This window comes from Bubalus bubalis, chromosome 15 (assembly GCF_019923935.1).
Source record: "Bubalus bubalis isolate 160015118507 breed Murrah chromosome 15, NDDB_SH_1, whole genome shotgun sequence".
NCBI lineage: Eukaryota > Metazoa > Chordata > Mammalia > Artiodactyla > Bovidae > Bubalus > Bubalus bubalis.
In genome coordinates, this window is record NC_059171.1 from 46,507,598 (window position 1) to 46,533,981 (window position 26,384).

Consider the following 26,384-nt stretch of genomic DNA (forward strand, 5'->3'; position numbering starts at 1 on the left):
CCCTACTTTCTTCAATTTAAGTCTGAATTTTGCAATAAAGAGTTCATGATCTGAGTCACAGTCAGCTCCCAGTCTTGTTTTTGCTGATTGTATAGAGCTTCTCCATCTTTGGCTACAAAGAATATAATCAATCTGATTTTGGTGTTGACCATCTGGTGATGTCCACGTGTAGAGTCTTGTCTCATGTTGTTGGAAGAGGGTGTTTGCTATGACCAGTACATTTTCTTGGCAAAACTCTGTTAGCCTTTGCCCTGCTTCATTTTGTACTCCAAGGCCTAATTTGCCTGTTACTCCAGGTATCCCTTGACTTCATACTTTTGCATTCCAGCCCCCTATAATGAAAAGGTCATCTCTTTTGGTGTTAGTTCTAGGAGGTCTTATAGGTTTTCATAGAACCATTCAACCTCAGCTTCTTCAGCATTACTGGTTGGGGTATAGACTTGGATTACTGTGATATTGAATGGTTTGCCTTGGAAAGGAACAGAGATCAGTCTGTCATTTTTAAGACTGCACCCAAAAACTACGTTTTGGATTCTTCTCTTGACTTATGAGGCTACTCCATTTCTTCTAAGGGATTCTTGCCAACAGTACTAGATATAATGGTCATCTGAGTTAAATTCACCCATTTCAGTCCATTTTAGTTCACTGATTACTAAAATGTCGATGTTCATTCTTACCATCTCCTCTTTGACCATTTCCAATTTGCCTTGATTCATGGACCTAACATTCCAGGTTCCTATGCAATGTTTTTTTTTATAGCATTGGACCTTGCTTCTGTCACCAGTCATATCCACAGCTGGGTATTGTTTTTGCTTTCGCTCCATCCCTTTATTCTTTTCTGGAGTTATTTCTCCACTGATCTCCAGTAGCATATTGGGCACCTACTGACCTGGGGAGTTTCTCTTTCAGTATCCTATCATTTTGCCTTTTCATACTGTTCATGGGGTTCTCAAGGCAAGAATACTGAAGTGGTTTGCCATTCCCTTCTCCAGTGGACCACATTTTGTCAGAACTCTCCACCACGACCTGTCTGTCTTGGGTTGCCCTACGGCATGGTTCATAGTTTCATTGAATTAGACAAGGCTGTGGTCCATGTGATCAGTTGGATACATTTTCTGTGGTTGTGGTTTTCATTCTGTCTGCCCTCTGAGGGATAAGGACAAGAGGCTTATGGAAGCTTCCTGATGGGAGAGACTGACTATGGGGGAAACTGGGTCTTGTTTTGATGGGTGGGGCCATGCTCAGTAAATCTTTAATCCAATTTTCTGTTGATGGGCGGGGCTGTGTTCCCTCCCTGTTGTTTGACCTGAGAGCATACTATGGTGCAGGTAATGAAGACAATGGCGACCTCCTTCCAAAGGTCCCGTGCATGCTCTGCCACACTCAGTGCGCCCATCCCTGCAGCAGGCCACCACCAACCCACACCTCTGCCAGAGACTCCTGGCCACTCAGAGGCAAGTCTGGGTCAGTCTCTTGTGAGGTCACTGCTCCTTTCTCCTGGGTCCTGGTGTGCAGAAGGTTTTGTCTGTGCCCTCCAAGAGTCTGTTTCCCCAGTCCTGTGTAAGCTGTGGCGGCTCTATGGTAGGGTTAATGGCAACCTCTTCCAAGAGGACTTATGCAATTCCCAGGTCTCTTGCACCCAGAGCCCCTCCTCTGGGGGCAAGGCACTGCTGACCTGTACCTCTGCAGAAGACACTCAGACAGAGGCAAGTATGGCTCAGTCTCTGTGGGGTCTCCTGGTGTACACAAGGTTTTGTTTGAGCCCTCTGAGTGTCTCTGGTAGGTATGGGGTTTGATTCTAAACAGAATTTCACCCCTCCTACCATCTTGCTGAGGCTTCTCCTTTGCCCTTGGACGTGTGGTATCTTTTTTTGGTGGGATCCAACATTCTCCTGTCAATGGTTGTTCAGCAGTGAGTTGTAATTTTGGAGTTCTTACAGGAGAAGATGAGTGCACGTCCTTCTACTCCATCTTGTAGACCTACTGCTAAGTCGCTTCAGTTGTGTCCGACTCTCTGCGACCCCATAGACGGAAGCCCGCCAGGCTCCCCTGTCCCTGGGATTCTCCACGCAAGAACACTGGAGTGGGCTGCCATTTCCTTCTCCGATGCATGAAAGTGAAAAGTGAAAGGGAAGTTGCTCAGTCATGTCTGACTCTTAGCGACCCCATGGACTGCAGCCTACCAGGCTCCTCCGTCCATGGGATTTTCCAGGCAAGAGTACTGGAGTGGGGTGCCATTGCCTTCTCCATTATAGACCTAAGCACTTCCCAAATGCCCCTCCTCTTAATACCACACTGGGGATTAGGATTTTGATATATGAATTTTGAGGGACAAAAACATTCAGTTTATCACACCACATCCAAACCTACTCAGCCTATAATATACCAACAATACCTCAGGGGTGTCCATGAATTCCATGCTTCCTTAGTTCAGACCCCTTCCTCTCAGCCCCCTGAGTCCTTGGCTCCTGTAAGCCAGGCAGAGAGGGTGTGAGAGGAGCCCTCTTTCCACTCTCCTCTTGTGCCCTGTATGTAGCTTTGCCATAATCCTTAGCACAAGGTACAGCAATCAAATGTTCACATACTCATCTCCCACTCTGACTGCTTATACTGGAAGAAGACACTGTGTGTGACTAATGGAACATCTCCAGTCCTCAGCATTGCTGCTAAATGATGGCTCTTGAATGAATAAATTAGTAACAAGGCGTTCTGGCTGAAGGGGAAGGGGAGAGTTTAAGTGTCTGTGCCTAAGAAGACAAGTCAGAACAGCCCCTTGCAGAGGTTATTGGAGAGGCCTTTGGCAATAGGCTGTCAGTTTCTGTCGATGTCTGCGTTATTCATGAGCCTGATGCTACTTCTGTATCATCCATGCTGGGCCACCAGTGAGTGCAGACCCCTCCCCCCAAGAGATGCCACGTTTCCCCAATGAACTCTTGTGCTTCCTCTGAAGGCTCTTTTCAAGAACAAATGCCCATTGACTTAATTAATCTCACCTCTGAAAGTGTGATTTGGGAACTCAAAGGCAGGTAACAGTTGAAAGCTACTGTTAACTAGAAATCAAATCTTCAGGCTAACAAATACAGAAGGATAGGTATCACACTGAAATAGAAGAAAGTCTAGAAATAAACCCATAATTGATTTACAATCTAGATGGTGGGTATAACAGATTTTCCTTTGTGACACCAGAACAACAACAACAAAAAAATAGGGTTGTAAGGGAACTGAAATTAGTTGTCTCTCCTTTGCTTAGTCTTACCAACCATCACTTCATCAAAAGATGTTTTCAAGCCCTTTTGCTTCACCAGAGAAGAAGGAGAAGGAATTTAGGAGGATCTCTCAAGGCAATGGCACCCCACTCCAGTACTCTTGCCTGGAAAATCCCATGGACGGAGGAGCCTGGTAGGCTGCAGTCCATGGGGTCGCTAAGAGTCGGACACAACTGAGTGACTTCACTTTGACTTTTCACTTTCATGCATTGGAGAAGGAAATGGCAACCCACTCCAGTATTCTTGCCTAGAGAATCCCAGGGATGGGGGAGCCTGGTGGGCTGCCGTCTATGGGGTCACACAGAGTCGGACATGACTGAAGCAACTTAGTAGCAGCAGCTCTGTGCGCTTGTATCCTCAGGGCCTGCCTCTCCCATTTATACCACCTACAGTCCGCCAGGTTCCCTCTGTCCATGGAATTCTCCAGGCAAGAACACTGGAGTACGATGTCATTTCCTTCTCCAGGGGATCTTTCTGACCCAGGGATTGTACCCTGCAATTGCAGGCAGATTCTTTACCTTGTGAGACACAGGGAAGCCCTATTTATAACACCAGCTTTTGCCAATTTCAATCTCCATTATCCAGCCTTCCCCCAAACCTTCCACGGCTGCCTTGTGGTTGTAAAGTAAAAAACTGTTACCCATGTGTGACCTTGTGTGACCTCAAGTTCTTACACAGATACCACTGGTGTGCATAGTGTTTCCTGGGGCACACTGGACCGGGGTTGGGGGCTGGCCTTGCTTCTCCGTAGCACTGCAGGTCTTAGTTCTTGGCTTAACCCCAAAGGATACAGTTGGACCTCCCATGAGGCTTCCTGGATTCTTATCACAGGGATCTCTGGAGGTCTCATCTGCCACCCTCCAGACTTGTCTGGTCATGACTGAGCTTGAACTAGACACACAGTTTATTGTTGTTGTTTTTTTTTTAATGTTTTTATCATTTTATTAGGAATAATTCCAAATGGGTTATGAAGAAAACTTATTCATTTAGTTTGATGAGTTTTCCAAAAACTCTTAATGAAGATATGTTCACCAATAAACAATAAAACATCAGCAGAACTATCATATACTGGGCAAAGAGGCTGACACCAAAAGCAACATGCAACATAAAAAAGATACAATATAAAGGAAGACAGTCTGCTGAAGATTAAAAATCACCTCCATATGCACTCTTTGCATCTAGCACAGGACTAATTATCAAATCCAAACCACACCAAGGTAAGCTTGGCTGATGGAAGCCAGGAGTCAATAAAAATGGGGGGAGAAATAGAAGTTCCTCAGTGCAAGGTCTGAATAGTGTTTTGGAGCATTTCCCTGGCTGGTACAAGCAGTATTAAAAAATCTTTTTGGCAAGGGGGAAAAATAAATACAAATGGAATGCTACATTTTTTAAAATCAGCAGACTGTCCCAGGAATGATAAAGATATCATTAAAGTAGCAGGGGGTAACTTTAAAACATTATTCCTTGTGGGCTCAAAAAAAAAAAAAAATTCAAAATGGATTTATTTAAAAGGTGTCACATTAGCTACCTCCAGGCATTTAGGCTTAAGGGAAGTAAAATTAAAAGAGGACACTTCTTTTTCCCCAAGTTAAGGAGAATCTCTTTAAAACCAAGCATATTGCTAAATGGCAACATTATACTTGGTAAACAATAATTGGCAACAAAATAAGTTTAAACGCAATAATATTCTGCCCGAACCAGTCCCAGATACTGTTTAATAACCAAGATGCAAACTAATTTTGTTGTAACAAGCCTAGACCAATTCAATCAAACATGGCCTTGGTTAGATATCCAGCTTCATTTAACGTTTTGAAAGCTCATTTGACAGCCAGTCAAGTCCCTTATACAGACCGGTTCCTTGTGTAGCCCAAGTGGCTTGAACATACCATGTTCTGTTACGAAGGGACTGAAGACTAATTTATCTGTCATTTCACTAATGGCCATAGCATTCGGCAAGTCCTGTTTGTTCGCAAAAAGCAGCCACACTGCATCTCGCAACTCATCTTCCTGAAGCATTTTCTGCAGCTCTTCTGTTCCTTCCTGAATTCTTTCACGATCATTGCTATCTACCACAAAAATAAGACCCTGGGTATTTTGAAAGTAATGTCTCCAGAGAGGCCTAATTTTATCTTGACCACCAACATCCCATACTTTGAAACAAATGTTCTTATATTCTACTGTTTCCACATTAAAACGAATGGTAGGAATGGTGGTGACTATCTCCCCTAACTTCAGTTTATGCAGAATGGTCGTCTTGCCAGCAGCATCCAATCCAACCATCAAAATGCGCATCTGCTTCTTGCCGAAGAGGCGGGAGAAGGGGGAGGAGATGGTGAGGGCCATGGGGGTAGTGGCACTTGCAATGGGCAGGAGCAAAAGGGGTTTGGGGCGTCCCCGGACCTTCTCCTTTTACGGTCCCAGAAAACTCAGCGAGGAAAAGAGCTGCTGAGGAAGAAAGACGGCTGCGGGGACGGTTCGCTAGCCGGCGTGGCCGAAGAAGCTCCCGGCCAGCGGAGTGAGGGCCTGCTCCGCGACTGGCGGGGCAGCTCCGGCTCCGGCGTTAAATCTTCGGCTGTGCCACGTCACGAGGCAGCCGCGGCGACTACGGCAGCGGCCCGGCCCCCCCAACGCGGGCAGATTCGCGTCCCCGCCGCCCCATCCCCCTGCGCTTCCGGCGCTTCCCCACACAGTTTAGTTGCTCTCTCTGGGCCCCCTGCCACCTACACTTGAACACAGCTTTAGGAAAGACTGTGCTAGTGGCAGTGAGAAGAAACACCCTAACAGAGGCTCCAAATCTAGGAGCTGTGATTCTAAGAGGGCAGAGATAAAAAACAAAAAACAAAAAACCTCTCCTTGTGGGCTTGGGTAGATTACTTCACATGCGAATCAATCCAGACTTTGTTAAGAATAGAAGGCGATGCCTCCGGTCCATTGACTGAACTGTGTGTTCTTATTTTCCTTCATCCATAATCTTCCTGTGTGTTCTTATGGCCTAAAATTCCAGTGTAATTTTCCTTTATGAGAAGAGCTGATTAGTAAGCCTGATTCATCTGCTGACACATCAGGACATATTCTATTAACTAGCAGCTCTGTGTGCCTTCTTTTGTAAGTCAGAGTTTTTAGGAAACAGCTTGTTTAATAAATTCTTTCTTAGTTGTGAGCACCTGATATAATTTTATCAGAGTCTTGCTGCAAAAGAAAAGGCCTTTAGCAGGCTAATTCAGAGATTTCTCTTTTGAGAGAGACATTTATGTAAGAAAAATTTCGTTAGAAGAAAACTAGTTCAAGATCAATAGATTCTTAGTCAGTAATCAGCTGTGAGTCAGCCAGATGAAGGGGTAACAGGTCTTCAATTAAATCCCATTAGAAAAATTGCTTAACCATTTTAGCAGGAATTCTCATTTCTTACGTCAGAGAAAGAGTTTCTGGTTCCAGACTAAGTTTGAACCGATTGAGTTAAGCTATATCTCTGTTACATGAGACTCTCTTCTTTCCTGGAAGGAACGGGGTTTTAATGGACATTTCCCAGAATACTTGCAATCTGGGTCAAAGAAAAATGTCCAGATGGGAAAAGGAAACAGTTTCCTCCCATGTTTGCTTCCCCCTCCCTCCCTCTCTTCTCTCTCTCCTTCTCCTTTCTTACATTCCTCCCTTATCACCACCCACACATTCTCAATTTATTTTTTGGCTCCATCAATTTATTTTTGGTAGATATTAGTTAATCTCATATATTAAAATCACATATCTGGAATCTAGAAAAATGGTACAGATGATACTATTTGCAAAGCAGAAATAGAGATGCAGATGGAGAGAACAAAGGTATGGATACCAAAGGGGGAAGTGAAAAGTGAAAGTGAAGTCGCTCAGTTGTGTCCGACTCTGTGACGCCATGGACTGTAGGCTACCAGGCTCCTTAGTCCATGGCATTTTCCAGGCAAGAATACTGGAGTGGGTTGCCATTTCCTTCTGCAGGAGATCTTCCTGACCCAGGGATTGAACCCGGGTCTCCTGCATTGCAGGTGGACGCTTTACCGTCTGAGCCACCAGGGAAGTCCAACGGGGGGAAGAGGGTAAGATAAATTGGAAAACTGGGATTGACATATATACACTATTATGTATAAAATAGATAACTAATGAGAGCCTGCTGTATAGCACAGGGAACTCTACTTACTGCTCTGTGGACACCTAAATGGGAAGGAAAGCCGAGGGAGAGGGGATATATGTGTATACCTGATTCACTTTGCTGTACAGCAGAAACTAACAGAATGTTATAAAGCAACTATACTCCAGTAAAAATTATATACATATATATATATATATATATAGCTTACTTAATACAAGTGAAAAATATTTAGTGAGCAATGTTAACTAGTATTTACGATTTTTTTCGGAGAAGGCAATGGCACCCCACTCCAATACTCTTGCCTGGAAAATCCTATAGATGGAGGAGCCTGGTAGGCTGCAATCCATGGGGTCACTAAGAGTCGGACACGACTGAGCAACTTCACTTTCACTTTTCACTTTCATGCATTGGAGAAGGAAATGGCAACCCACTCCAGTGTTCTTGCCAGGAGAATCCCAGGGACAGGGGAGCCCGGTGGGCTGCCGTCTAAGGGATTGCACAGAGTCGGACACGAGTGAAGTGACTTAGCATTTACGATTTTTAGTCTATTTTCAATTCTACAACTCCATGTTGGCTTAACTTATGAGCTATAGAAATTGCCATTATTTCATCTACATGAGAAATTTTTGTAGTACCCACTAGGTACAAGGTTTTATGTCAGATTCCATGGGAGAGTGATGGAAAAGATGAATAAGGACATGGTTCCTGGTACTGAAAGCTTAACATCCAGTGGAAGACAAATACCCTATTTGAAAACCTGCAGGTTAACTTTTGACTGACTATTCCCTCTTTTAAATGTAGGTCTTGATTGAGCACAGCAGTACTGATGTTAATCTGGAAGGAGAAAATGGAAACACAGCTCTGATAATCACATGTTTCACAGATAACAGTGAAGCCATGCAGCTTTTGGTTTGTATTTTATTTATATTTTTTCCTGTTTTCTTTATCCTTTAGTACAACATGAATTTTTGTTCTTTAAAACAGCTTTCAGGGACTTCCCCGGTGGTTCAGTGGTTAAGACCCCATGTTTCCAATGCAGGGGACACAGGTTCGATCCCTGGCCAGGGAACTAAGGTCCCACGTGCCATGTGGTGTGGCCAAAAAATAAAAAATAAACAAAACTATTTTCAGTTTCTCTTTTAGCAAAATATAAAATGTAGAAAGTGTGTCAGAAAAAAATAGTTCTATGAGTTTGAGTACATGTTCACACCCCTTAGGGCTTCCTTGATGGCTCAGCAGGTAAAGAATCTGGCTGCAATGCAGGTCACTAGGGTTCAATCCCTGGGTCAGGAAGGTTCCCTGGAGGAGGGCAACGCAAGCCACTCTGATATTCTTGCCTGGAGAATCCCATGGACAGAGGAGCCTGGTGGACTGTAGTCCATGGGGTCACAAAGAGTCGGACACAACTGAAGCAAATGAGCACACCTCTTAAATCTTAAGAGTCTGAAATTTCTTCTGGAAGACAAATAGGAAAGCATTACAGAAAACGTGAGATGACTGAAGTGAAAAGAAAATATCGACAAGAAAAATTAATGTGAAACTGGTGGTCAGACCTAGAATGAAAGTGAATGTGCAAGTCATTCAATCATATCTGACTCTCTGTGATCCCATGGACTACTGGGGTGGGTAGCCTTTCCCTTCTCCAGGGGATCTTCCCAACCCAGGGATCAAACCCAGGTCTCCTGCATTGTGGGTGGATTGTTTACCAGCTGAGCCACCAGGGGAGCCCAAGAATACTGGAGTGAGTAGCCTGTCCCTTGTCCAGGAGTACTTCCTGACCCAGGAATCAAACCGGGGTCTCCTGCATTGCAGGCAGATTCTCTACCAGCTGAGCTATCAGGGAAGCCCAGAATACAAAAGACAAAGCATAATGGCTTGTATGTGCATAATGGTGAATCATACTTGGGACTCTGAACTTCTGAATCATCAAAGGAAAGATGAAGATTGTTATTTGCAAAATTATTGTTGGGCCCTGCAATAAAAGCCAGGAGAAACAGCCCCATATCTGTTTCCAAGATGAGAAGAAACAGCTGCAGTGGGTTCTCAGAAAGGGACCCTGGCATGATATATTGACTGAGCTCCTCAGCCATAGCCTGACAAGAAGAGCCAGCCTTCTCTCCAGTGAGATTTCTCGGGATGATCCAGTCCGACTCTTCAGGTATCTATCACCATGGCTGAGTCCTGCTCCACGGAGTGCCCCTTCTGAGTGTGGTATTAGAATTTCATCAAAGAGCTTTCTTTTAAATATTCCTCAATCACTTGTACATTATTCAGGCCAGATTTTCTATTTTTAGCACTTGATTTTCCCTCTCCACTACCTCCAGGGAGTAAATAAAATGAAATAAAATAATTTCAGACTATCTGTGGGATATTTCAAATTACAAATACCTTCTAACATATTTACTAAATATACTTGGATGAAAATATATATTCTTATAAGCTGTCATGATTGGACCAAAAAAAGAATTTAAAAAGATTTAACTTTTTTTGGTCCAATCATGACAGCTTATACTGGGAAATTCCATGGAGAGAGAAGCCTGGTGGGCTAGTCCATGGGGTCACAAGAGTCGGACACAACTTAGCAACTAAACCAACAACCAGCCAACCACAATGGAAAAACCTCAAGCAAAAATCAACAAAATTAGAAATAGCAAAAGGATTTAATTGAATATGAAATAGAATTTGTAAATGGCAAAAGATCAGTATGCAATCCTATCCTAAAAATTTGAAAATGATTTTTAATGGATAAATGTGCTGTGCTTAGTTGCTCAGTTGTGTCCGACTCTTTGCGACCCCATGGACTATACATAGCCAGCCAGGCTTCCCAGTCCATGGGATTCTCCAGGCAAGAGTACCATTTTCTACTCCAGGGGATCTTCCCAACCCACAGATTGAACCAGGTCTCCTGCATTGCAGGCAGTTATACTCTTTACCATCTGAGCCACCAGGGAAGCCCAATGGATAAATAACTGACTGTAATTAAAGTGTTAAAATTGACTACAAAATTAAATATCTGTAAGGGAAGTATTTAGGAAAAAAAAGCATTGCTAATATTTGTTAAAGCTCTGGAACCAGCTAATATATGCTTTTATAGATTTTATAGTTTCTTTCAAACTTGCAAAGAAGTTTCTGTTTCAGGTAATCTTCCTGTAGCACAAGAAAAGAGTGACATTGTGCAGATTAGTTTTATGAAGTAGACATAATAACTCCAAAACCTGAGAGCTCCCCCCAAAGAAAAACATAGATCAATTTCACATAGATGCAGTCTTAAAAATACTAGCAATTAATTCATCAAAATAATGAAAAGTACCATGTAATACCACATTGGCCTTATCCAGGGACTGAATGGAGAGTTCAGTATTAGATTAGATTATAATCCCTTGATTGACCTGAGCTAACAAAGCATATAATTATATTGATCTGTTTATCTTTAAATGGATATAAAATTATCTGTATTTTCACAGATTTATAAGAAAAAGACAGTACTCCATAGAAAACTGGCAAGGGGCACATAAAGTTTATTTAATTTCTCTAATAATCAAAGAGAAAGATATTAAAACAATGAGTTTTTTTTTAATCTCTTAAATTGAAAGGACAAAAATTCCTTATTGATTGAAAATGTAATGAGTGTTAGAAAATGTAATGAGTGTTAGAAAATGTAATGAGTTGGGGAATTTCAGTCACTGTTGGCACAAATGTATTTTGACTCATCAATCCCAATTCTTGGAATACATCTCAAGGAGATAATTAAAGATATCACTGATATTAACACCAGTGTTATATATAGCAGAGAAAACTGAGAAAAAGTTGAAATTCAGTAATAGGGATTCATTGTATGAAGTTTTGTGTACCCCCAAATGGAATATGTATTTAATAAAATCACATAATTTAAGAATATTAAATAAAATACTTTTAAAAATAATGTGATCACATAGTATACATGTAAATATTACTTATGCAAAGAAGACAGAAAATATTGTCTTCTAAAATATAAAACAACGCTGTCCCTAGAAAGCAAGATGATACATGTATTTGCTTCTTCACACTTTTTTGCTTTTTCAAAATCTCTCATTTTGTGGTAAGAGGTACTTAAAACTGAACTCCAGTGTTCTATAGAAAATGGTGATTGAGAATGGTTAACTCAGAGGTGAAGGTAATATACCATTCTGTCCATTTTAACAACTTTTTAGTAGAGAACATTCATTAGTGAAAAGGTCTGATTTTCATGATTTAATACAAGTGCTGGTCTAATCATTTGTTAATTGCACAAATGACAGGAAAATGATCTGGGAAATATTATCACTTTATTTGTATAAGGAAATGAGAATGGGTATAGGAGCAGTCATGATAATGCTTTTTAAAATCTCTTTAATTTCACTAAAAAATGTGTTGACTTTGGTGGAAGATCAAGTTGAAATTTTTGTGTCTATGTTGTTACTTTATCATTAGAAAATTTAAAGTGTCTCTAGTTCAGAATGTTAGCCTAGTTCCAAAATTACCTTTTTGTCCAGATTTCATACCATACAAAGCTTTTCTATGTAAATAATTTTACATGGGCACAGAGTAGCGAAAAGTTATGGGAGAGGCATATAAATTCTTGTCCATCCTTGTGATGGGTTTAATCTTTGTCATTTATTTCTTTTGTTCTTTCTTTTGTTCCAGTTAAATAAAGGGGCTAAGCCATGTAAATCAAATAAATGGGGGTGCTTCCCTATTCACCAGGCAGCATTTTCAGGTGCCAAAAAATGCATGGAAATAATATTAAAGTTTGGTGAGTAGAAGCTTTCCTCCATTATGTACTATAAGGAAGCCTATTTTGGTGGATGCTATTGAGAAATATTTAATATGATTTATACCTGGGCTTTTATGCAAGTCTAAAAGTCCTTTCTTCTTTCTAAAAAAAAATACCTTTTATTTATTTATAGTATTTATTCTCTTGAATTTTATTTTCTCCTAAAGGTGAGGAACATGGGTATAGCAGACTGTCTCACATTAACTTTGTGAACAGTGGGAAAGCCAGTCCTCTCCACATGGCAGTTCAAAGTGGGGACTTGGACATGATTAAAATGTGCCTGGACAATGGTGCACAGCTGGACCTGCTAGAGGTAACTGTTCAGATTCCTCCTGTAGAATTGTTCATGTTCTATTTGCCAAAGTGCCCTACAGCTCTTTCACAGTTAATTTGGATAGATGTTACTTCCTGCTATTCATGCAAAAGCAGAACAAGAGATTCTCTCAAATTTTAGTCTATCTAAAGAATTTTGAAAGCTACCAAAGACAATTGCAAACACAGATACAGATACAGTAGAGATAAAGACACTGATGATAGAAGCTAAGTACAGTCAGAGCTGTCAAGAACTGTCACCTTGCAAGGAAATAAAGTTGCTAGCTATGACTTTAATATTGAGGCTTCTCAATAGGTGAAACTGATTACCCTTTGCCATCTTAAATTCCATACTCCTTGGTTTTGTTGGACGGGGAAGAAAAAAACAACTGAATTTAGGTTTGATCCTTAAATTGGGACGGAATATTGATTGATGCTGATATCAAAACTCTTTACAGAAAGGGAAGTGCACAGCCCTTCATTTTGCTGCCACCCAGGGAGCCACTGAGATTGTTAAGCTGATGGTATCTTCCTATTCTGGCAACAGCGATATTGTTAATGAGGTGGATGGAAATCACGAGACACTGCTTCACAGGCAAGTTTCCCTCCTATCATTCTGAGTACAGATTTTTCGTCTTCATGTATTTAATTAAGAAGACAAGACAAAGTTACTGCTTATGGTAGCAGAGACTCCATAGTTCAAAAGAAAAGAGCAGAGATAACAAAGATCCTGTGGTTCAACTGCAATCTCTATGTTCCTCTGGAATCAAAAATACAAAGTTGAACAGATTTTCATAGGATAAACTCTCCAGTGGAATATTCTGGATCAGTTCTTTGTCCAGTGGCTATAGGCTCGATTCACTTCTTATATGCTCAGGAGGTCAACATACATGGCTTTTCAAAACCTTTCTAACCTGTTTCAGGTCCTCACATATGTGTTATCTTCATTCTCAGGGGGGATAATGGAACAGATACATATGAGTGGTCCACTTTTCCCACCTGATTTCCGTTTCCATGTAGTCCCACAATTACATGTAAAAGTTCTCAAAACATATATGTACTTAGTCTTAAGGAATGATAGCCAAGCTCCAAAGAAGATAAATACTTCTGTTGAGTTTAACAGAAATACACATCAGATAAAAGCATCTGAAATTATAGGCTTACTAGCTGCTAAGACAGGAAACAGGCAGTGTAGACTGAGTGTTCAATTCCTTGAGAAGACAAAAACTGGCTGTTCCCTATGTGAGTGAAAGAAATGGCTGAGAAGGGGCTTTGCTGTCTCTCTGTCTCTATCTCTCACCATCTCTCTCTGTCTCTATCTGTCTGTCTGTCTCTCTCTCACACACACACACAACACTCATGGAGGCAGAGCTAGAAGCTTGGAATGGCAGAAGAACTGAGATAGTCTCAATAAGTAACTGAACCAAGAAATCTACACTATCCCACAGTGAAAAAGAAACTCTAGCTACCAATATAAGATCTGGTTCTAAACTGGGGAGATGGAGGCGTGAGTGTACACATTAGCAAAACCACTAGCCATAATAGGCTACGCATGAACAGAAGGAACTCCAAGGAACTTCCATGCAGGATGAGTTTGCAAACTAAAATTTGGTAGCATAAAGGAAATTCATAAGATTATGACAATCAAATTGACAAAAGGCTAATTTACTTCCAAAGGAATAGAAATAACAGGGCAATTTATAAATAATTTCATAATAAAGGTATTTAAAACTTTCAGAAATTTAAAAGAAGGAATGGTCAGTTATGTAAAGTAAATGTATTAAGAGAAGGCATTATGGAAAACAAATTGGCATTTATGAATCAAAGATTGGTGATGTGTAAAAGATGCAGTTGGAAACCCTAGACAGGAAAAAAAAAACAAATATTGAAATAAAACAAAAACTCAGTAGACAGATTAACCTCTAGGCCAGATATTTTTCAAGCTACTACACGTTAGAATCCTGTGAGGAATTTATAAAATCCCAACGTTAATTCATACTCAGATTACATCAGAATTGCTGATGACTCTCAGGAATTTTTAAGAACTCTTTGTGATGCCAATGTTTAGCCAATTCAGAAACCTAGTGATCTGAGTGTAGTTAAAATGTGTGCATTTACCCTAGAGCTTTAATATACAAATATGCACAAGGAGTTATTTTAGGATAACAGATCCACCTACCTGATCAAAAAATATACTTAGCCTGGGGACTAGCTGGACACTTTCAACTTGAGTTGGCTGAAGATTTCTTGGACTAGTTCAGTCCAATTCTGATGAACCTAATGCTGATCTATGATCCTGGAATGTCCTTTTAATAGCCAGTGACATTGGAGTTCATCTTGAGCTTCAAGGGAAAGTTTGTTCCTTGGTCTACAGCTTCTTTTGCTACTGTAGTGCAAAGATCTCAGTGGTGTGCGGGCCACACTTGGAGCACCAGAGCTCTAGACTGAGAAGATACAGAACAAATCGAATGGGGCCTTAAGTTAACGTTATTTGACTCTTAAAATTACTCAATATATCTAATAACATTTAGAATGTAACCTCTTGTGAATTTTGAATGAAAATTGGCAAGCTGATACTAAGACTTATACACAGAACGTTAAGAATAGAGGAGATAATCTTGAGTAGGAACAAAGAAATAAGATTTGCATTAGGAAACAGACTTTTAAATCATTGGTATTAACATTTGTTATGGTCATGCTTTAATATGGATTAAAAATCTCTATTTGCTGTATTAATTAACATTATCCTTATGGCTGTTTGTGAGATGATACCAAGTGACTTCAATTATATCCATCGGGTTTTTTTGGCTTCCTAAAACTTTAGGAATTCTAACACTGCCTTGTTAACTTTTGCCAACAAAGGGGCATTGTGAACCCTGCAGGTAAATCTTAGCTGTACCTTGTACGCAATTGTTGCTATTTCTCATGGTCACAGTGGTAATAGCCAGTTTTTTGGCCTTTTATTTTAAACTTTTAGGACAGATTTTACTCTTCACTTCAGAACATGTCCATGATGGTTTTTTTACAAGGAGAAAATAGGTTTGCAGAAAGATGAGGAAGAAAATCTTGTGATGTATTTGATCTTTCTCTATTACTCCTACTTGAAAAGTTACCCTCATCAGAATCCAATTGTAGATTTTGAAAGGTTATTAACTCCCTAGCCTTTTATCATGTTATTCAATGATCCTTTAAATTCACTTTCTGAATATATTGAATAGTAGCTTTATTGTGTATATTTATATCAATAGTTCCTTAATATGCTTATAATTCTTTTTTTGCAGAGCCTCATTATTTGATCACCATGAACTAGCTGACTACTTAATTTCAGTGGTAACTATTTCTTTGACAGATTTATTTTTTACTACTATTTATGGTTGAAAAATCATATAATTACATACCATGAATCTTCAAAATTCAATCAAATTTTTCAAATTGGGTTATACTTGCTTCACAATATTGTGTTAGTTTCTGCTGTACAATTAAGTGAATCAGCTATGAGTATACACACATCCTCCTCCTCTTGGATCCCACTCCCCCATCCCATCCATCTAGGTCACCACAGAGCACCAAGCTGAGGTTCCTGTGCTGTTTTACACATGGAGAAGGCAGTGGCAACCCACTCCAGTGTTCTTGCCTGGAAAATCCCAGGGACAGAGGAGCCTGGTAGGCTGCAGTCCGTGGGGTCGCTAAGAGTCGGACACGACTGAGCGACTTCACTTTCACTTTTCACTTTCATGCACTGGAGAAGGAAATGGCAACCCACTCCAGTCTTCTTGCCTGGAGAATCCCAGGGACGGGGGAGCCTGGTGGGCTTCTGTTTATGGGGTCGCACAGAGTTGGACACGACTGAAGCGACTTAGCAGCAGCAGCAGCAGTATATATGTCTATACCATTCTCCCAGTTCATCCACCCTTTCCTACCCCTGTGTCCACACATCTGTTCTCTACATCTTCATTCCTGCCTGCAAATAGGTTCATCTGTACCATTGCTCTATAATCTACACATATGCATTAATATACAATAGTTGTTTTTCTCTTTGATTTCTTGCCTACAAGCAAAAGAGTTTACAAAAAGATGATTGATACATTTGCAAAACATTTTGAAAATTTTTTCTATGTCTTTAATTTTGTATCTCTGAGATGAGGGATGTACACTAAGCTTACTGTGATAATCACTACATGATATCTGTAAGTCCAATTATTATGCCACACACCTTAAACTTATTCAGTGCTATATGTCAGTTATGAAAGCGAAGGTTTTAGTCACTCAGTCGTGTCCAACTCTCTGTGACCCCATAAGCCCACCAGTCTCCTCTGTCCATGGAATTTTCCAGGCAAGAATACTGGAGTGGGTTGCCATTCTCTTTTCCAGGGGATATTCCTGATCCAGGGGTCAAACCTGGGCCTCTGGCATTGCAGGAAAATTCTTTACTGTCTGAACCACCTTGGAAGAACTGATGCTAAAGCTGAAGCTCCAATACTTGGCCACCTTATGTAAAGAGCCAACTCATTGGAAAAGACCCTGATGCTGGGAAAGATTGAAGGCAAAAGGAGAAGAGGGTGGTGGAGGATGAAATGGTTAGATAGCATCATTGATTCGATGGACATCAATTTGAGCAAGCTCTGGGAAATAGTGGAGAACAGAGTAGCCTGGAGTCCTGCAGTCCATGGGGTCACCAAGAGTTGGCCATGACTTAGCAACTGAACAACAACATGTCAATTATATTTCAATAAAACTAGAAGAAAAAAAAAAGATACTTGATACATTCACAAATAGGGTATATTGTATATGAATGCATAATGGCCAAACCTCATTGCCAGGAAGCTAGAAGTACCAGAGTGTACTTTTGATGCCCATATCAATGCATATTTTTTGTGGGGAGTTGATAGGTTCATGGCAAGGAATGCTCTCCTGTGACCCAGTCCTGGGAAAGGGTCAGGCTTGTTGACTCTGTCAACCCCCCTTCAGTACAAGTGGCTTGCAGGTGCAGGCGGGACAGAAAGCAAGTGTGCCCTTCACCTTCCATTATAATCTTCTACCCCCGCTGCCTCCGTGCCAGCTTTCAAACAATGAAAACATGAAGAACTAAAAATACTGTCCAAGGTTTGTTACAAGTGAAAGTACAAGACCTTTTTCACTCTAAGAAATGCAATCAGTCAGCTTTTGGGTAAGCCCTTTCTACAGATGAGTCTATGATGTGTTTATTTAAGCCCCATCATATCAGTAATGAATGGAGTCTGGCCTGGAGTATTTAACATGTGCTTGTTGTCAGTAGCAACTATTGAAATTGTGGTATTTACATAGGAGAATCCCTGGAAGACTCATTATAGCCCAGAGTTTTGTTATTCACAGTTTCCTGCAAATATAGCCCTCTCTTCACCTGTAAGAGGATGGCAGGACCTCTCTGATCACTATCAGGCTGCCCTTGTCATCTGTATTCAGTGGGTCCCAAAAGAACAGGATCCTAGCCCCAGTCGGAGTTTAAGCTATTTTTATTACCCTGTGCAAAAGATAGAATTCTTTCCATGAACTTTTAAAAAGTTTTTGTTTCTTGTCATATCAAATATTATAACCATAATATGTAATGGTAAATACCAGCTTATTCCCTTGAAATATATACATATGAGATGTGATTTCTTAAATGCAAACATTTTTCAACATTTGACTAAAATTTTACTTTAGGATTTGAATGATTTCAATTCAGTTATTTCAGTTCATCTGTTTCAGATGAAGTAGAGTTTTTAAAAAGAGAACAGTTTTTTTTTTCATGAGTTATAATTAACACATACTATTATGTGAATTTCAGGTGTAGAGCATGATTCAGTATTTGTATACAATGAAAAGTGACCACCACAGCAAGTCCAGCTACCATCTGTCACCATGAAAGTTACAAAAATTTTTTTTCCTTATGATGAGAGCTCCCAGGATCCACTATCTTGGCGATAGAAGTGAATGATTTCTTGTGAATGCTTTTAAAATGACAAATGCAATAAACTTAGATTTTTTTAACCACAGATATTTAACAATATTCTCTTACAGTGGGAACTAAACTAGTGATATAGGTCAACATTTTCTGATTTCGGCAGGAAGATAGATCTACTGCCAGATGTCAGTCAAAAGATTAACATGTGAGAAAGACTTCAGTTGTTGAAGTTAGAGAATAATGCCTTGATTTTCTCTATGATTCATGCAACATGAATTACAGGGAAATGTCAAGCAGTCATGTGCGTGAGTGCTAGCTATATTTTGGACATTCTGTCCCAATGAATGAACACTAAGTTACAGACTGTAGTGTGAGCTGTTTTGTCTGTTCATAGGCTCTTTGTTGAATGACTTGTTTTATTTTAGGGAGCAGATATTGATATCACCGATTCTGAAGGACGGTCTCCACTTCTATTAGCAACTGCTTCTGCATCCTGGAATACTGTAAATTTGCTCCTCTCTAAAGGTACTAAGAGGGACTGAGCCAGGCCTTTAGAACTGCTACTTGGTTGGTTAAACACTCAGTGTCCATTTACTGTGTGCCAGGCTGTGGGCCAGGTGCTATGAACACAGATGGGATACTTCCCGTATCTAGAATAATTCTCAGCCCAGTAGGGCATAATACTTGGAAAGATAACTTCAGAACAAGAATTGATAACCTTTGTAAGGGGATGACTACATCCCAGGCATTTCACTAAACACTTTATCGGCATCCTCTCAGTGAACCAATCCACCTGATGTAGGTGCTATAACTGTTCCCATTTTAGATACTAACCCAGTCTGATAATGAAGAAAAGAGATACCTTCACCTCTTCTCTCTTGATCTCTAATCTCTCTATAATTCTATTTTATGTTTTAAAAGATGAGACCTCATATATTAAATAATGTAATAAATCACACATTCTCTACCCCTTGTACACACACATGCACACTGCAAGATAAACACATTTTAAACCATGTTTAGTTTTCTTACCTAAATAAAGTTCTCTAACTTAAACACTGGCAAAGTTTTAAGTCAGTCTTTTATTTTCTTACATTGAAAATCCACCATAGGCTATGCTTTAAATAAATGAGTAGGAGTTATATTTATATTGTGCTTTTTAGGTGCCCGTGTGGACATAAAAGATAATCTTGGACGTAATTTTTTGCATTTGACTGTTCAACAGCCTTATGGATTAAAAAATTTGCATCCTGGGTTTTTGCAGGTAATACATATATGTGGATTTCCATTAAATGAGTTGGGTTCAATAGAGGGTAAAGTGATTTCATTTATTATGATTTTTATTTCTTTGAGGGCTGAGTCTGGAATTTAAATTTTATTTTTAAAGAAAGATGTCGTATTTGAATATTTACAACATAGTAGAAGGCAATGGCAGCCCACTCCAGTACTCTTGCCTGGAAAATCCCATGGACGGAGGAGCCTGGTAGGCTGCAGTCCATGGAGTCGCTAAGAGTCGGGGGCGACTGAGCGACTTCGCTTTCACTTTTCACTTTCACTCATTGGAGAAGGAAATGGCAACCCACTCCAGTGTTCTTGCCTGGAGAATCCCAGGGACGGTGGAGGCTGGTGGGCTGCCATCTATGGGGTCGCACAAAGTCGGACACAACTGAAGCGACTTAGCAGCAGCAGCAGCAGCAGTGATGATTATGATAATGATAATAATAAATTACATTGGGACTATTTTCTAAGTTATGGAGAGTTTCCATATATCCTTATCTATAATAGAATGCCTTTCCTTCACTCTTGGACCATTACGAATTGTGTATCAATTGAGAGGTCAAGTACATGAGTGAATTAGCAGCACTTCCTAATCAATGAAGAAAAACTACTCAGCATGCTTGTTGACAAATTGAAAACATTATCTCTATATTTATATTCACCAACTAATACTTACTGAGTGACTATTAGGTACATTTGAAGTGCATCATAGTTTTTTAATAAATAGATTTTAATATAGTCTGTGTCTTAAAGAGTCAAGTATATTTGAATATCTAAAATATAAAATGTTTATGGATTGATTTAAGCTGCTCATTTGCCATTTGATTTTTATTTAAAAGATAAAGTGATGTTAATTTCATTTAATTGTATTCATTTTTTTAAAGTGACACTAATTTAACAGTTTTGCTAATTTTGACTAACAGAGCACATCAATATTAAGCTGTTAAGTATTATTGGGCCGGGCATGGGGGGTGAAATGAAGGGAGAGATGAGAAGGTTGGTTTGTGGTCAAATACAATTTGGAAAATGCTGGGTTTAAAATATTAAATACATTTCCTATTCTTAGGATTTCTCAGCGCCTTTAATACGGTAATATACATTATAGGGAGACAGAGCACACATCTTCATCCACATTTATTTTACTCTAGTATCCTTGTGTGTGTGTTTTTAGTTGTTCAGTTGTGTCCGACTCTTTGCGACCCCATGGACTGTAGCCTGCCAGACTCCTCTGTCCATGGGATTTCCCAGGCAAGAATACTGGAGTGGGTTGCCATTTCCTTCTCCAGGGGATCTTCCCGACCCAGGGATCGAACTCGCATATCTTGCATCTCCTGCATTGGCAGGCAGGTTCTTTACCCCTAGCATCACCTGGGAAGTCCCTAGTATATAACCTTTAAGGTTATTTATACTTTCCACTCAGGTGTATATATTGGTCCTTGTTAGAAAATACTATCCTACAAAATAGGTTGAAAAACTCTGTTAGCATCATCACGGAGTTATATTTAGAATATCCATCTTTCCCATAGATGCAACATATAAAAGAGCTGGTGATGGACGAAGACAATGATGGGTGCACCCCTCTGCACTATGCATGTCGACAGGGGGTCCCTGTCTCTGTAAACAACCTCCTCAACTTTAATGTGTCCATTCATTCCAAAAGCAAAGATAAGAAATCACCCCTGCATTTTGCAGCCAGGTAAGGGTCACTTTAAGCGACATACAAGCATGTCCTCTTTCTGTTAAATGTTTGCTTTGAAAATATCAAACTTTTTTTCTTTCAAGTTATGGGCGTATCAATACCTGTCAGAGGCTCCTGCAAGACATAAGTGACACGAGGCTTTTGAATGAAGGTGATCTGCACGGAATGACTCCTCTCCACCTGGCTGCAAAGAACGGGCATGATAAAGTTGTTCAGCTGCTTCTGAAAAAGGGCGCATTATTTCTCAGGTGAGGATATAAGATTGCAATATTTACATCTTCTTTATAACTGGCTAGACATTGTCAGGCTTTTTTTATATTTTATTTTTGATTATGATATCTCCCTTTCAATTGCACTAAGTACTTTTACCCATTTCACTTAATCCTCAAAACATAACATGCTTTATTAAATATTGAAAGGGAAGTCAGTATTATTTCCAACTGAAAACACTGAGGTTCATAGAGCTGAAGGCCTTGTTCAGAGTCACAGAATAAGTGGCTTTGTGTAGTTTCCAGAATCTTTGAGCTATCCCTTCTCCTATATACCTTCATCATGCTATCAGCTGTTTTGGCAGATACAAGGCAGTGTGTTTTTACAGACACACACACACATGCTATACAAATCAAAGACTCTACATCTCATTCAGTATGATGACTGATAGACATGAAGAACTTCCTTTAAGCTGCAACATGAGACATAAAAATTTCCTGAATTTCACTACAAAAGAAATCTAACACATGAAACAAAACCAAGTTAAAATGTGCTGTGCTTAGTTGCTTAGTTATGTCTGACTCCTTGTGACCCCATGGGCTGTAGACCGCCAGGCTCCTCTGTCCATGGGGATTCTCCAGGCAAGAGTACTGGCGTGGGTTGCCATGCCCTCCTCCAGGGGATCATCCCAACCCAGGGATTGAACCCAGGTCTCTTGCATTGCAGGTGGACTCTTTACTGTCTGAGCCACTGGAAGCCCAAGTTAAAATAATTAAGTACAATAAAAAGTGGCATCATTAAATGACATCTTTGTAAAAATAAAAGGAAAACCCAGAAGCATTTCATATATGTATGATGGGCTAATTTCTAACTGCACCAACATGGTAGCAGAGAGTTTATTAGGCTAATGTTAAAAAACACATCTCTTTATCAGAGTACCAACCCCAGCACAGCAGTGATGCAGCCGTGAAATGAATGTTCTGCTTAGCTCCTTCCTGCTTCCAAATGAACACCAGGCAACAGACTTGCAAGGGGCCCCAGGTGAGCCCAGAAGACAAGAGCTCTTGCGTAACTATGTCATAACTGTAGTAGCGAGGTGTCTCTTGCACCTAATACGGCTACTCACTGGCCCTGAAATTAAATTGTTTCAGTATCTTACACGTTTTTTTCTATGTCTAATTTGGAAAAAAGGCAAGTGTTCACTGTATTCATATCTTGAATTTCTGAGAGAAAAGACAGACATTTTCCTAAAGGATCAAGTAAGAATTTTTGAGAGTATGAGAGGAACAATCTCTTTAGACCTGAACTTTTAGAAAAAAATAAGTGGCACTAAGCTAAGCATCTTCTATCCATGTTTTGTATAATGATACTATTATTATAATGATCATCATTATTATTATTAGCCATGAATGGTAACCACAAGGACTAATAACACCATCATGGAAAATTTTTGATACAATATTCAGTGAAAGAATAAAGCAATATTGAAAATAGTGTGTGTAAGTACATTACAGCCTTAAAGAAAATATGTATGACACAGACATGCTAACTCCAGTTTCACTCACCCAAAGTGTTTGATAATGTGTTTATAGACTTTATTTATTTTCTTTTACAATTTTATTGAGATTATAATTGACACTGTGTAAGCTTAAGGGGTAAAACACATGTATCATGAAAGGGTTCCCACAGTAAGTTCAGCGGACACCCTTAATCTCATAGAGATACCAAAAAATGGAAAAAGAAAAAAAAAGAAAAAAGTTTTTGTGATCAGAACTCTTAGGGTTTACTCTGTTAATGTTCATTTATAACATACAGCAGTTTTAATTATATTTATTCATGTCATACACCACATCCCTAGTATTTATCTTATAACTGAGAGTTTGCAACTTTTACCCATGGATTGCAGCCCACCAGGCTCCACTGTCCATGGAAATCTCCAGGCAAGAATACTGGAGTGTGTAGCCATTACCTTCTCCAAAGGATCTTTCCAACCCAGGGATTAAACCCGGGTCTCCTGAATTGCCGGCAGATTCTTTATCATCTGAGCCACCAGGGAGGCCCTCATCCAATTAAGCTTGAAATTAACTTATGTTTAATTAACCAGGCAATACATATTTGGGCTTCCCAGGTGGCTCAGATGCTAAAGAATCCACCTGCCAGTGCAGGAGATGTGGGTTTGATCCTTGAGTCAGGAAGATCCCCTGGAGAAGGAAATGGCAATTCACTCCAGTATTCTTGCCTGAAAAATACCGTGGACAGAAGAGCCTGGTGGGCTCCAGTCCATGGGGTTGCAGAGTCTGACACAACTTAGCAACACAGCAACAACAATACATAATTACTTGCTAGAACTCAAATATCTCAGGTATGGTTTGTTTTCTCTGATCATCAGACCCACTTTCAATTGGGAGGTGTCCTTCCCCTTTTCATCTGTAAGGTAAATGCACACGTTTTCTCTTCGTTAACAGTGACCACAATGGCTGGACTGCTTTGCATCATGCTTCCTTGGGCGGGTATACTCAGACCATGAAGGTTATTCTTGACACTAACTTGAAATGCACAGATCGGCTAGATGAAGAAGGGGTATGTACTGTGTTCCTCATACCTACCCCAAATCTTGGCATAGAGGAACCTTCCAACATTGCCAGAAACCTTCTTAGCTACCCTTTTCCCTTCTTACCCTATATTGGGTTCCTCACTAACAGTCTGCATAATAAGGGATAGTTAAGGAGTCTGGGATGGACGTGTATACACTGTACTCCAAGTACAGTGATGAACTTGGAGTACAGCTGATGAACAGCTGTACTTTTTTTTTGGAGTACAGCTGATGAACAATGTTGTGAGAGCTTCAAGTGGAGAGCAAAGGGACTCAGCCATACATATCCATGTATTCATTCTCTCCCAAACTCCCCTGCCATCCAGGCTGTCACTTAACACTGAGCAGAGTTCCCTGGTAGGTCCTTGTTAGGTCCTTGTTAGTTATCCATTTTAAAGATAGCAGTGTATACATGTCCATCCCAGACTCCCTAACTATCCCTTATTATGCAGACTGTTAGTGAAGAAAGAGTCAAAGGGGAATAGAATAAGGAGACAGCCCCAAGGGGTGGGTGTATGTTGAGGACAGCTGGTGAGTCTCTCAGAGGCCTGTTACAGGCCCACGTGAATTGATGATAAAATTTTCACCCAAGGGAAATGAAGAGGACAGGGGTAAGTTTTCCCTAAAACTAAGCATATTTGATTTGAAAGACTGTCTTTCAGTCCACTATAATGTCCTTCATTCTTTTTTGGAGAATGAGTATTGAAATGTACATTCTTTCATGAAATGACAGAGCTTAGAGGACTATCATTGCTTTTTAAAATGCCTTTTTGTGGCAAAACTAGAGACTGGCAACCTTTTATCAACCTGTGATTTTTTAAAAATTTATTTTATTTTTGGCTGTGCTAGATCTTTGAAAGAGCATGGATTTTTTTCCTCTAGCTGCGGCAAGCAGGGGCTACTCTGCAGTTGTGGTACACAGGTTTCTTCTCATTGTGGTGGCTTCTCTTGTTGTGGAGCACAGGCTCTAGGGTGCGTGGTTTCCGTAGCGGTGGCACAGGCTCAGGAGTTACGATGCAGGAGCTTTGTTGCTCCACGGCACGTGGGATTTTCCCCTATCAGGCATCAAACCCAGGTCTCCTGCATTGGCAGGTAGATTCTTTACCGCTGAGCCACTGGGGGAGCCCCAAATTTTAACTCTTTGTCATTAAATAGTTTTGTTAATAATATCTTAAGCAATTCAACAGTGAAACAAAGCTGTAAAATAGCCAAAGGATGAGTAGCCTTTGTCACTGGATTGTCCGGGTTCTGTTTTCTCTGAAAGAACACCGCGCTTCACTTTGCGGCGAGGGAGGGCCATGCCAAAGCCGTCTCCCTGCTCCTGAGCTATGATGCCGATGTGGTCCTGAACAAGCAGCAGGCCTCCTTCCTGCACGTTGCAATCCACAATAAGAGAAAGGAGGTGGTCCTCACGACCATCAGGAACAAAAGGTACGCTGCCGTCCTGCCCACAAGTGTCTAGTGTCCTCCGGCACTGGGGATAATCCGAGAGGAAGCAGGAAGAGAAAAAGAATCAAAGTTTCAGCTGTCGATCAACATTTTTATTTATTTTTCCTTTTTTTAATTGAGATTTAGTTGATGTGCAATATATTATGTAAGTTCCAGGTGTATAACACAGTGACTCACAATTTTTAAAGGTTATATTCCATTTATAGTTTTCTAAAATATTGCCTATATTCCATGTTGTACATTATATCCTTGTAGCTTATTTGTTTGATACATAGTAGTTTGTACCTCCAATCCCCTACTCTTATTTTGCCCTTCCCCTCTTCCTTCTCCCTCCTGGTAACCACTGGTTTATTCTCTATATCCACAAGTCTCTCTTTTTTTAAATATTCACTAATTTGTTTTATTTTTAGTCCACATGTAAGCAATACCATAAAGCATTTGTCTTTTTGACTTATTTCTCTTACCATAATACCCTCCCAAGTCCATATGTGTTGTTATAAATGGCAACATTTCATTCTTTCTTACAGCTGAGTAATATTCCATTGTATCTATCTGTCCATCTATATGTATATATATATACACACACACACACATATATATACCACATCTTTATCCATTCATCTGTTGATGGACACAGGTTGCTTCCATACCTTGGCAACTGTAAATAATGCTGCTTTGAACACTGTGGTACATGTATCTTTTTGAGTTAGTGTTTTTATTTTTCCTTAGGATTATATAT

At 40.1% G+C, this 26,384-nt stretch overlaps 1 protein-coding gene and 1 pseudogene across 1 annotated transcript in view; one reads left to right on the plus strand and one right to left on the minus strand.

Annotated features, from left to right (window-relative positions):
• The window catches only part of TRPA1 (transient receptor potential cation channel subfamily A member 1), a 56,545-nt gene that overhangs the window by 11,812 nt on the left and 18,349 nt on the right, over positions 1-26,384 (plus strand). Inside the window, exons 4-14 of the mRNA XM_006047233.4 lie at positions 8,191-8,298; positions 12,052-12,160; positions 12,349-12,494; positions 12,952-13,088; positions 15,775-15,823; positions 18,842-18,941; positions 19,580-19,680; positions 21,221-21,390; positions 21,477-21,641; positions 24,069-24,183; positions 25,461-25,627. Of these exons, the coding sequence (XP_006047295.2) occupies positions 8,191-8,298; positions 12,052-12,160; positions 12,349-12,494; positions 12,952-13,088; positions 15,775-15,823; positions 18,842-18,941; positions 19,580-19,680; positions 21,221-21,390; positions 21,477-21,641; positions 24,069-24,183; positions 25,461-25,627 (1,367 nt within the window). The remainder of the gene's footprint in view (positions 1-8,190; positions 8,299-12,051; positions 12,161-12,348; positions 12,495-12,951; positions 13,089-15,774; positions 15,824-18,841; positions 18,942-19,579; positions 19,681-21,220; positions 21,391-21,476; positions 21,642-24,068; positions 24,184-25,460; positions 25,628-26,384) is intronic.
• On the minus strand, positions 4,849-5,706 carry LOC102396718 (annotated as a pseudogene).